Source organism: Phaseolus vulgaris, chromosome 5, assembly GCF_051622355.1.
Source record: "Phaseolus vulgaris cultivar YP4 chromosome 5, ASM5162235v1, whole genome shotgun sequence".
In the NCBI taxonomy this organism is placed as follows: domain Eukaryota; kingdom Viridiplantae; phylum Streptophyta; class Magnoliopsida; order Fabales; family Fabaceae; genus Phaseolus; species Phaseolus vulgaris.
In genome coordinates this window covers 4,679,983-4,691,610 of record NC_143502.1, presented here as the reverse complement: position 1 = coordinate 4,691,610, position 11,628 = coordinate 4,679,983, and the positions used below count along the sequence as shown (strand labels likewise).

General features: G+C 29.8%; 2 protein-coding genes across 5 annotated transcripts; both read right to left on the bottom strand.

The window, feature by feature from the left end:
• Window positions 1-263: 263 nt before the first annotated feature.
• On the bottom strand, window positions 264-723 carry LOC137834943 (seed maturation protein). Its single transcript, XM_068643194.2, has one exon. The coding sequence runs from the start codon at window positions 671-673 to the stop codon at window positions 437-439; it is 237 nt and encodes a 78-aa protein (XP_068499295.1). The 5' UTR covers window positions 674-723; the 3' UTR covers window positions 264-436.
• Window positions 724-2,223: 1,500 nt separating this feature from the next.
• LOC137834942 (Acid phosphatase/vanadium-dependent haloperoxidase-related protein) lies at window positions 2,224-8,260 on the bottom strand. Of its 4 annotated transcripts, none has more exons than XM_068643193.2 (5): window positions 7,955-8,260; window positions 7,660-7,794; window positions 7,491-7,528; window positions 7,140-7,206; window positions 2,224-2,699 (listed from the first exon to the last, which is right to left on the bottom strand). In XM_068643193.2, exons 1-5 carry the CDS (start codon window positions 8,147-8,149, stop codon window positions 2,313-2,315), a joined length of 822 nt encoding a protein of 273 aa, XP_068499294.1. In that variant the 5' UTR covers window positions 8,150-8,260; the 3' UTR covers window positions 2,224-2,312. The 4 variants fall into 4 exon arrangements, with proteins under 4 accessions (XP_068499294.1, XP_090158513.1, XP_090158511.1 ...); XM_090302387.1 differs by having other exon boundaries at window positions 7,491-7,521; window positions 7,955-8,216; XM_090302385.1 differs by lacking the exon at window positions 2,224-2,699 and adding an exon at window positions 4,254-4,348 and having other exon boundaries at window positions 7,955-8,216.
• Window positions 8,261-11,628: the final 3,368 nt, after the last annotated feature.

Here is an 11,628-nt window from a genome sequence, read left to right as displayed (position 1 = left end):
TTCTAGTTAACATCCATAACTTGCAACAATCAGTCAATTCTGTAAATCTGTTTCATGAATATATATTAACATAAATAATATAGATTAATTCACAACTGTTAGCAATCAAATAAAGAAAAGAAACATGTACCAAAACTAAATGAAGATATGAAGATGAAGATGAAATATCACAGTAAAATTTACTCCTTGCTCAAGTGTCAAGACAAAACAATAAAGTCATAAAAAGAAGAAGGATGGAATATATGAAAGTTGAAACAAGTATATATAAAAAACCTCTTCTTCCTTTTTATTCCATAGAACACAAAGTACAAGCATGACAAGGAAGACTCAAATCAGTTCCATACACAAACACTCACACCCAAAACAAAGATTTTGAAGCAGAACCATTATCACAAGACACTATATATAGCCTTTGGTTTTGTGCATAGTTTATGATTTAGCCTGTGCCTGTAACTCCAAGGTCTTGCTTGTCTTCATCTTTACCAGCACCAAAGACAGGACCACCTTTTCCAGCAGGATCACTGACCTTCTCCTGCAACTTTTCGACCTGAATGCAACCTTGATCCTCCCTTGAACGCAGGTCAGTCTTTGTCCTGTTCTCTCCTCCTTCTATTGACTCATATGTTGTTGCTGTCTTTGACTCTTTTGGTTGTGCTCCTTGTGCCCCAGACATCTTCCTATATGCTAATATCTCTATATGATTACACTCTTTTGATCTTTTCTATGCTTATTTTCGGCTTCATATACATATATATATATATAGACACACACAGATAACGAGAAGATATGGATAATGTAACTGTCTACCAAAATCAACCCACGTAGCATGCAAACATGCCATGAAGCTACACGTGTGTTAACCTTGTACCAAATGCATGGTACTTTCACTCTTGTTGTCTGCCACGTTTTCTGGCTTTTTAGTACCTAGAAAGTATTATGTTAAAAAATAAAAGAAATTAAAATATAATGGAAAAAAACAAACTAAGCTACCTAGCTGAGACTCTGACACTGATATGGATACGAAGATACGTAAAATTTCTAAAATGTAGGATATGGGAACACAAATCTATATATTATATAATTATAAATTATATAAATTGATAATAAAGATTTATGTGCACAAATATGTTCGAGATTATATTTTGGAGCAGAAAAATGTTTTTCATGACTGATTCACAACGATTTCTTTATTATTTTTATAATCATAACAATTTATACAATAAAGTTTAAAATTTTAATAAAATTAATGTATTTTTTATTTTTAAAATTGTGTTAGAACCGTCCTAGAATTGTCATAAATTTAACACATACTTTTTTAATTAGACGTTTCACGGATATGTGTCCTACATGTGTCATACGAGTGTCAGTATCCGATACGAATATCGGACACCGATACACCATTTTAGAGGAATGTTTGAGCTTTGTTAAGATACTTTAAACTTCCAAACATAGATTACAAAAATAGTTATCCACATTTTACATAATGTAATTTTTTAAATAATTATTCTGCATAATTAATTTTTTTATTACAACTTACGCTTAATATAATAAATGATAAATTTAATTATCTTATTTTTATATAATAAAAAATCATATAAAATAAATATATATATATATATATATATATTATTTATAAAAAGGTCATATACTTTTATTTATAAAAAAGTTATAAGACGACATATTGAAAAATACAGATATAGATACAACAACATCTGAATTTGCACTAGTAACTAGAGTTAAAACATTTTTTAAATCCAAGATAAATATCTATGTAATAAAATTAAAATAATGAATAAATAACTTAAACTGAAATTAAAAAATGGAAACACAAACAAATGTTAAAGTTTGGAAATGATAAAAACAAACAAAAACGAGTAGGTATAACTTAAAACTTATTTAAATTCATAACTAATAAGTTTTAAAATTTATTATGGATAACCAATTATTAGTAATAGTAAATTTTACTTATAATTAAGATAAATATAAATATCTTTTCTTCCATTAGACAAACCTGAGTGTTTCAAAATTGAAATAGATTCATTTGAGCTTCATTTTTATCAAACAGATTTTATTTTAAAAATTATATTTGAAATAAGAAGAAAAATCTCCTATTCATCCCAACAAATCAAATCCCTTTTGAAAGGGTATTCTATCTTTATCAATGTCATGTTCTCTCTGAACATATCCCAATTTGGAATATTTTCCTGAAAGATAAAGATAAACTAACCTGGTACCAACTTGGTTTCTTTTGATTAGTATAATAATATATTTGAGGTAAGATATATTATGAAATCATTCATCAAAAAAGAATTTTACATGATATTATTATACACAACCAAAGCCACCAAAAAACCAAGTAAAGCACCAGCTATGACTTCAATCTCCGTATGGCCAATAGATTCTTTTAATGGGGGTATGCCATCAACAGCCAATTTTGAGATTCCTTCTTCTTCTTCTTCTGTTTGACTTATTTTGCTTCCTGATTTGACCAATAGACCTCCATTTGCTTGTTGTGGTTCCAAAGTGGCTTCTTGGGACAAAAGAGACTTCTCAAAGTCTTCTATCTTTAGTTGCTTTGATAGTCCTGATTGAGAGTTGATTAAACTATCTCCATCTTTGGAATGTAAAGAGTTGGCTTGCATTTGGAGAAGTAATTTGTTCAACACTCTAGCATGAGTACCTACTTCTCTTCTTACACCCTGAAAATCACAAGCCAAATTCCCATTTGTTAGCTATATAAGGTCATAATCATAACAAAAACAAGTTAAAGGGACAAATAAAAAAAAAAGCTGAAAGTTTTTCTTGGGCCCACTTTAAGAAAATAAAACAAGAGTACGGTACGAAGAACACATTTTCTATCACTCACCCCTATTGGTTGAAATTCACATAAATACCTATTACCAGGAAGTGGGTTTAAACTTAATTCATTCTTACAAAATCTGCTTGTTAGATGAGAATTGCCTTTGATGAGAATTGTCTTCATTTATATTCTGTAAATTTTTTATCTTTAATCGATGTAAGATTTCTAACACAATCTTTCATATGAGATATTGACATCTCATGTGTAGGACTAGATATTGGTAGTTGGTCCGATAATATCTTATAGTGAATGACACGATATACTCAATAAACTTTGTTAGGACAAACTCAAATATCGTGAATTTAAGTCTAATTTCGAAAAAACTAACTTGTAAGTTGAAGATTGTCTCCTATTTATATACTGTAAAATTAATCTTATCTGACGTAGGATCTTTAACACTTAATAGAAAACACATGAGTTTCCGATACTGGAAAAAATTGTATCAGAGTGCTAGAGATTGTGTTACTATAGTATATCACTTTTTTACTTGGAAAAGAAAGCATTTACTATGTCAGACATAAAAAAAGATAGTTATTTTCTTTCCTTCTAATAAAACCCTTTTACTTTTGACTCCCTAAAATTAAACTAAGGTTGATATTAACAAATTGTAAAATGAAAAAAGGTTTTACTGAAAAATATTAACACATACTGGTCAGTTTTTCACCTGAGACAGATATTTATCTTATACAAATGTTCGTTCTGGTGAGCCTAAGCAACTCGCATTTCAGCTAACTTTTGTCATAGTGAGGACAATTATGGGAGAGATGAAAAAACTAAGACTTACAAACTTTGAGAAGAAATAAGTACATTATGGATAATGCAATGACGAAGACAAGGTGTGGCCACGTATTTTAAGTGCAAACAGGCAATTTTTCCTTGTGTGAAGTGTGTGCATGTTTGGTTGAGATTATTTTGAGGGAACTTCTTTTTCAAACAAATCTAAAAAATGTAGGCAAAATTGAAAAATTATTTCCTCAAAATAGGATGAATCAAGCATGCAGTAAGTATAAGCCACGTGACTAGAATATATGATCAATATAGACTAGTTCAGGCTTGGTGTAGGATATCTATCTTATCATTTGGCATCTGAAACAATAAACTAAAAATACATTTAACAAGTTTCCTTAGGTTGAGGCTGATAATAATCTCCTAGTCATTTTTTCTCCCAATTGCAAGCATCCTTTTTCTATTTTCCTTATACATTCGTTAAATTCCTTCTCATTCTGCAGGTTACAAGGTTAATGAAGTGCCCAGTTCAAAGTGGAGCCGATATGAATAAGAACAAAAGAAGTATCCGCTGCAATCTAACTTAAGTATGAAACAAACCAAATTAAGAAAATATTTTAGATGCCATCAAAGTAAGGGACTAGCATAGTCCAACTAAACATTTTACCATGTTCCTTGCAATGTGACACACAGCAAATCCATTGGGATTGGGCTAGTAGTAAGGGATTTGAGTAGTTTGCATCAAAGTTTCAGACTTCATTGCTACCAATGTATAAAAAATATTTAGTAAGCCCTCTGTATAATTCTTCAACAGACTATCAGTAGTACCACTGGGTGTGAATTTACAATGTAAATACTGAAACAAAAACAAAAAAGGGTATTGAAGAGAGAGACACTGCACTCTACCTTTCTCTTTACCATCCTCTTGCCTTTTCTGCTTTACAGCCCTCTCCTCTTTTAATAATCTACACAGTTAAACCACCCCTCCTAAATACCCTTTTACTATATTGGCAATCTGTTACATCAGTCCTTCCTTCCTTAGATTTTGAATTGCTTCTGCGGATTGATACATTAAATGGATTGGATCCTCTATGGCCCTTCCACATAGTTATTTATTACTTTTGGGAGAGAGACAGGAAAGAAAAATGACCAAATCTATCTATTTAATCATCTTCCTAATCCAAGAAATGAACCCCAAGTAACAAGCAGCCTTGAAAGTTGAAACACATTATGTTTTAACCTTTGAGCAATGTTTAATAGCAATCTAAAGTTCGAAATAAAAAGAAAGATTGAAAATCAATAGAGCATGGTGATGTGTACATGGATAGGAACATGACGAGGGATGAAGAACACTAGAGACTACATTGTGGATTAGGCGTTGTGTAATTTTGTATTGGACCTTTGATGAACTTTTTGTATTTATTTCTATGTTTTTGGACCTTGATGGACTTTTTGTATCGGACGTTTGAACATTAATTGCTATTAAAATTACTAGATAACTTGTTGGATGTATTTGTTGACTTTTGTAATTTGTTTTGACTAATTTGTATATGAAGCTCTATGATTTCTAAGAGAAATTCTCTGTAGGATTTTGTGAAGATATTTTGATTCTTATCTTTGAACTACTAATTCAGATTGCATGTTGCTTTTGGTATGCATAATATTGTTTTAGGTGTTCCACAATGTGTTGATTATAGAAAGTATGAAACAAAAAGGGTTGTTTGACAGAATTTTTATCTTTCATTTGAAAATGATATAATTGCTTATATTTTGCATTAAATTTACTTAGTTATGAAATATGAGATTAATCTTCTGATTTTGGTGTCGTTTGATGTTTTCTATAGGTTCATATTTGATCCCGAAGGAAAATCTAAAAGCAATAAGAAATTTTCTTTTCAAGGTATTCAAATCTCATATAGATAAATTTTCTTGTATTATTTTAGACTACTTCAAATTTGAGCCATTCAATCTAAGTAATAAAGAGTCAAGTACGATGTAGAATTCTCTCGAAGCAGAAGAGTGTGATGAGTGCACAAATAGGAACATGATGAAGGGTTAAGAAGGAGGGGTTACATTGTAGATTAGGAATTGTGTAATTTTGTATTGGGTCTTTGATGAGCCTTTTGTAATTGTTTCTATTATTTTGTAATTAGAAACTCTCTTTGGACATTAATGGCTATTAGGATTTTAAATAGCTTGTTGGGTGAACCAAATTACTTGAATGAACCTAGTATCTTTGGTCCATAGCATTGGTATTTGTTGAATTTTGTAATTAGTTTCGACTAATTTGTGTGTGAAGCTTTATACTTTTGGAGAAAAATTCTCCCAAGGTTTTTATGAAAATACTTTAATTTCTTATCTTTGAATTTCAAATTTAGAATGGCGAATCTTCCTCAACTTGTCAATCAATCTCTTGATTTTTTTGTCTTCTACATCTTCTATTTTCTTCTGCATTTTCTATTTTTTGGGACTTTTGTAGATAGAATGCCAAAATCCTAAGCTATGATTAGGCACTTATCACATGGCATGATACAGTGGAGCATGAGTTAGTCTCAGATTTCCATCGACCGCCACAACATAAAGATGCCTCCTTGCATCCTTGGCTTGACCAACAAGAACTGTCTTCAAAGAAAGGTAGTCTTGTTTTATTTTTGTATAAGCCTAATTTGAGTCAGTAACTTCGAGATGCAACAAGTTTCCTCCCCTGACACAGGGGTTACCACTTCCTTGTTCTATTGCAAATCCTAATAGCGACTCTTTTTTATTTCAACAACTATTCAGAAATGTAAAGTTTCTCTAACTCCAGTTTTATTAACCATATATGTAAGATTCTCAGCGCAGAATCAAACTACTGTTTTACTAAATCAGTTATCAACAAAAGAAAAAGAAGAAGATTTCAAGCCTAAATGTAAATGCATAGATTATCAGTGCTGGTAAGCAGCTGTTATATATACATTGCTTGTTCAGCAATTAGATCATCTTATAATATCTTTTACATTTGGGTATATATTGGAATTAGAGTTCAACTTTTGTGACCACTCCTCAAAATCTTCATTGGTCACAAAGAATTTTCTGTTCTAGGTTTCAGCTGCACATCAGCTTATGCCAATTGCTTTCCCAACATACGTAGTTCTAGAAGCAACACATCCCACATAAAACAACAAATCATAAGAAAAATACGGAATTAAATCTGTTCATGTGTAGTGTTTACCAATACCACCATGGTAAGAATTCCACAAATAGTTTTATCATTCATTAGAGATTACATTACATTAATCACATAACAACAATACCCAATATCTTACAAGATCTTAATTTAATCCGGCTTAAGACTTGTCAAATAAGTTTGAAATAAATAGCCCATGGACCACCACGGTGTTGGTAAAATAAACCACACAAATTGTGGCTTTTTTCTAAGCGAAGTTGAAATGTTACACAGTTAAAAGAACATAACAAAAGACATTCACGTGATCCAATACAAATACATAAAGGAAAGTAAATAATTCTAAATAAAGACTAGATAGAAAGCACCATATTTGATAGAAGATCATACCTGAGCATCATACATAATGAGACCAGCATACACAACAGCAAGCCCAAAAATAGGATCAGAGAAGCCTCTGCATTTGCAAATTATAAAATTACAGATATCAGACGAACACATACATAAAAACGTATAAATCAAGTGAAATTCTTGGTTATGGTGAGAAATAAAACCTATGAATGCTATCCATACAATTATAAATGGATGATCAAGATTAAAAATGTTTTAGTGAGCACACGACCATTAAAAAAGTCATGTGCGTTTACCTTTTAGTCTTGACCATTCAAATATAATCCAATAGTATATATTTATTATTCTTATGAACCAAACACCAAGATGGCAACCGAATGAATATCTTACCTCTCAAGGCCAAATAATGTTGCACAAGCCACTGTTGCCTATGCCAGGAAAATACAAACAACTTGGTGAGATACTGAGATTGAAAATGAAACCCCACTGGGTGAAAAATCAACAATTCAAATGCCATCATCAAAATAGGATTAACTGATTAAGGGTTGCAAAGCCATACAGAAGAGTGTGAAGATGGGAACCCTCCAGCTTGAACAATTACCCTGATATCAAACTCTTTGCCATAAAGAAAAACAGAAGTGAACAGCTTAGAAAGCTGACCAATCGCCAAAGAAACACCAGCTGCAATCAGAACCTTGGAAGAAGAAGAACAAAGAAAGAGAAAATAAGAGCCAGATCAGCACATAGAACGGCAAAACACGAAGTGGTTTTGCTGGAAAAGAAAGAAAAAATCAAAATTTGAAAGGAACCAAGAATTTGTGAGACATCTAAACTTTGAACTTTGAAATGGGTACCTTGTTATGAGCAATTTGAACGATGTCATCAAGGAAACCAGGGCCAAGAGAAGAAATTCTGAAGGTGGAAGTTTTGGGCTTTCTAGGAAAAGAGAGATGGTGAAGAAATGGGTTCCTTTGTTTCAGTGATGGGGTGAAGAGAGAAAAAGTGTGAGAGGGAGGAATAGCACAGAACATGGAATGCTGCAGCAACATTATGTATCTTATGGGTATCTATCTATCTTGTTCTGCACTTCCAACCATGAAACATGTTCTATTCTGATATATGTGTCAAAAAAACAACAGAAATTCTGTAATAGAAGATTTAAATTTTCTTTTCTAACAATTATGTTTTTCTCTTCTGAAATTTGCAGTGAATTTGGTTTTTCTCTCCAAATTGTTTAAAAATCAATATTTTTATTTTTTAAATTAAAAAAAATTACACACTATACTTAAGAAATTAAAATGATTTATTAATATTGTTTTTAGATCTAAATGGTCAAATTGAGTAATTATATTTTTCAAATTTGAAGAAGTATTTTTAAAAATATGAAAAAATAAAATTAAAATTATCATAAACTTCGTATTCTAAAAACATAAATATATCAATCATTTATCTTCACATTGATTTTGTATAAGTTTAACTTTTTGGTGTTTACTATTTTATTGCAAATTTGTATGTAATTTTATTTTGCTTTTAAGATTTAATATTTTAATATATTAAATAGTATAAATAATACACGTTTCTTAAACCAATAGCACAAAGTAGAACCTATAACGTCTTAAAAGATATATTAATAAAACTTTCAATAAAAATGATTAACTAATTTTTCTAATAAAAGTTAATTATCGACATGTCTGATAACATTTCATAATTTACATGTATTGCATGCAGACAAAAGTTTTGACATATTAATAGTATTTTTTTAATTATTAAGATCAAAACTAAAATTAAAATAAATTATAGAGGATGAAAATAGCTTTTACTTGGGAAAAATAGAAATAAAAGTAATGACACTGAATATTGAATATTTTAAAAAAAAATAAAAATACCTTTTATCTTTGCCAAGATTTAAACTTATCTATTAAAATGTATTGATTGTAATAATTATTAGATAGTTTATCACTATTTGTTAATTTAATCGTGCACTCTTCATTTTCCGTTCTACCTTTTTTTTTAAGTTTGTAATGCTTTTCAAATAAGTTCTAAACCCGTGCTAATGCACGATTTTTTTTAAATTATTCATTTTTATATTTATACTTAGTTTTTAAAATTGTGTATTAAAATACATTATCAATTTTAAAATATTTAGTATTGTATAAAATATTATTACATTTGAATTAAAGAGAATGATAAATTAAATTTTAATTTTAAAATATTAAAAAAATTTAAAAAATAAATATATATATTTGATGTTTAGTGAATTTTTTTAAACTACTTGAATGACAATTTTTTTAATTCTAAACATATTTATTTATACAATGAAATATATATCACATTTTTTATATTTTAATAGTATAAATATAGTCAAAAGCTTTATTTATTACAAAAAAATATTCTTATCAATTTTGAATAAAATTTATAATGCGTTTGTCTTTATTAATTGAACACTAATTTAGTGTGCCTTGTACTTCATAACAAAACTATATATATGTACATGAAACAAAAGGTACAAATATGTTAGAAACAAGACAAGATGAATGACTGAGGAAACAAAGTGTCTTTTTGAGAGGGGTAAAGGACCAGAGAAGAGTGGAGTGCTTTTATTCTGGGACCAAACTTAGGTAATAAATATATTGTGGAATCAAACTCCAAATCACACTGATATTAATGTTAATTCACAACCTTCTTTTTATTGCTCCCATGTGGCTATTGCTGAATGACTCTAGAGAAGACACAAACCAAGAAAGTTGTCCACTACACCAGCAATCAAACAAAACCATGGTCAAAAAATAAGTCATACTTCAAAGTTGATTTATTGTCCTTTTTAGACACTTAGATTCTCAATTAGGTGTACAGATTTTTCCAATTTGGTGAGCAATTTCCCATTTGTAACTAGTGTCTCAAAAACATTATAGAAGAAAAAAAAAGCAAAATATTTTATTATCTTTGTTAACAATTACATTTATAATATTTGCAGTAAGTGTCTCCTAATTACTTATTACTTATTATGAGTACTTACTTAGAAATATTTATTCAACAATTGAATCAGGAAAAAATAAAGAGTCTTATGCAGTTACATGCATTTATGTGTAGTTACAAAAACACAATAATTAACACTTTTTCTTGATTTTTTGAACTGCAAACTCCAATTTTCTGATTCAAACTTGTTAGCCAGAAGTGATTTGGTAAACAAATCTGTAACCTTTGTTTTTCATCCTCGCTTAATCTTCATTCAATACTTTTGGATTTGATGCGGATCCTAAAAGACTTTTGTCAAAGTCTACACTGATAAAGATAATTTCTTTCTTTTCCACTCTATTTACCCTAGTTTCTTTTCCCTTTCCACTCAAATCATTTCATGTCATAAAACACATCAAAATCACTAGCTTATTTAAACTTGGATCATCAACTACATCAGCTAGAAGACAAACAGTTCCAGTTTATTTTGGGATTGTTTCTTCCTGCACCTCCATATATTCTTCTCTCACAACCATAAATTTTCATATTTCTAAAAATGTGCTTCTTTAATATTCCAAATTATATAATCCATAAATATTTTTTCAAATTCATAATTAACTTTCGAATTATGTAATTTAAAAGCATCTTTTCATATACATGATTAGTTTCTGGATTCATAATCTGGAAGTATTTTTTAATATGAGATTAACTTCCAGAAAATATAATCCAAAAAAAATTCCAAATGCATGTCCGAAATAATCTGGAAGTCACCCTCAAATTCAGACTTTTAGATTATATAATCCAAAATACCATTTTTTTTAAATATATTATGGATTACATCTGTAAACTATTTATGAATCCAAGATTAATTTTCATATTATGTAATCCAGAATATAGGGGTGACACGTAAAAAAGTATTTCAATGTTTTGAATGGAATGTCAGAAGAACGGGAGGTGTAGGCAGAAACGGTCTTATTTTGGTTATCCATGTTTTATTTTGTTCAACCCATAAAACATGATACAAACACTTTTTCAAGAGTAGATATTAGATTGAATGGCAACTATAATGCAGCAACACTGAAAAAAGTGCTGAAAATACACAGCCATTTGCTTGCTTGATGGGTTCCTAGTAAGACTAAATGAATGACCAGGAATGTGGGGCCGATTAGTAGAAATGCATGTCAATGATGTGAATGGCAAGAACACCAAGATAATAAATGAGAACCCACCCAGCTTGATTGAAAAAAATTCAAGTATAGTTTCACCACAGAAATTTTGAACAGTGATCAAGTAACATTGGCAACTTCTAATGATTGAACAGTGGTGCTAGTTTCAAACAATTTAACCAAGTGACAATGTATTCAAGCAGTTTTATGCTGCAGTGGCATACCTTTGAGGGTGACCAACGAGTTAAACATGCTATAACGGAAATATTATAAGGCATGTGGCATTGATTTCTATATATACAAGAATGGAAGAAGAATGAAATACACAAGTTATTTATATAAACATAAAAAACTTCAAAAAAGATTTTATTTAACCAGTTTTTACAACTTTTTTCCCTTGTCATTTC

Bases quoted from the DNA above. Each gene is read 5' to 3' on its own strand.
- LOC137834942 (XM_068643193.2), bottom strand. From the start codon at position 8,149: ATGTTGCTGCAGCATTCCATGTTCTGTGCTATTCCTCCCTCTCACACT. The intron at 7,795-7,954 runs GTACCCATTTCA...TCTTCTTCCAAG, and splicing joins TTCAAATTGCTCATAACAAG to GTTCTGATTGCAGCTGGTGT. The intron at 7,529-7,659 runs GTATGGCTTTGC...TTCCTGGCATAG, and splicing joins TCCCATCTTCACACTCTTCT to GCAACAGTGGCTTGTGCAAC.
- LOC137834943 (XM_068643194.2), bottom strand. From the start codon at position 673: ATGTCTGGGGCACAAGGAGCACAACCAAAAGAGTCAAAGACAGCAACA.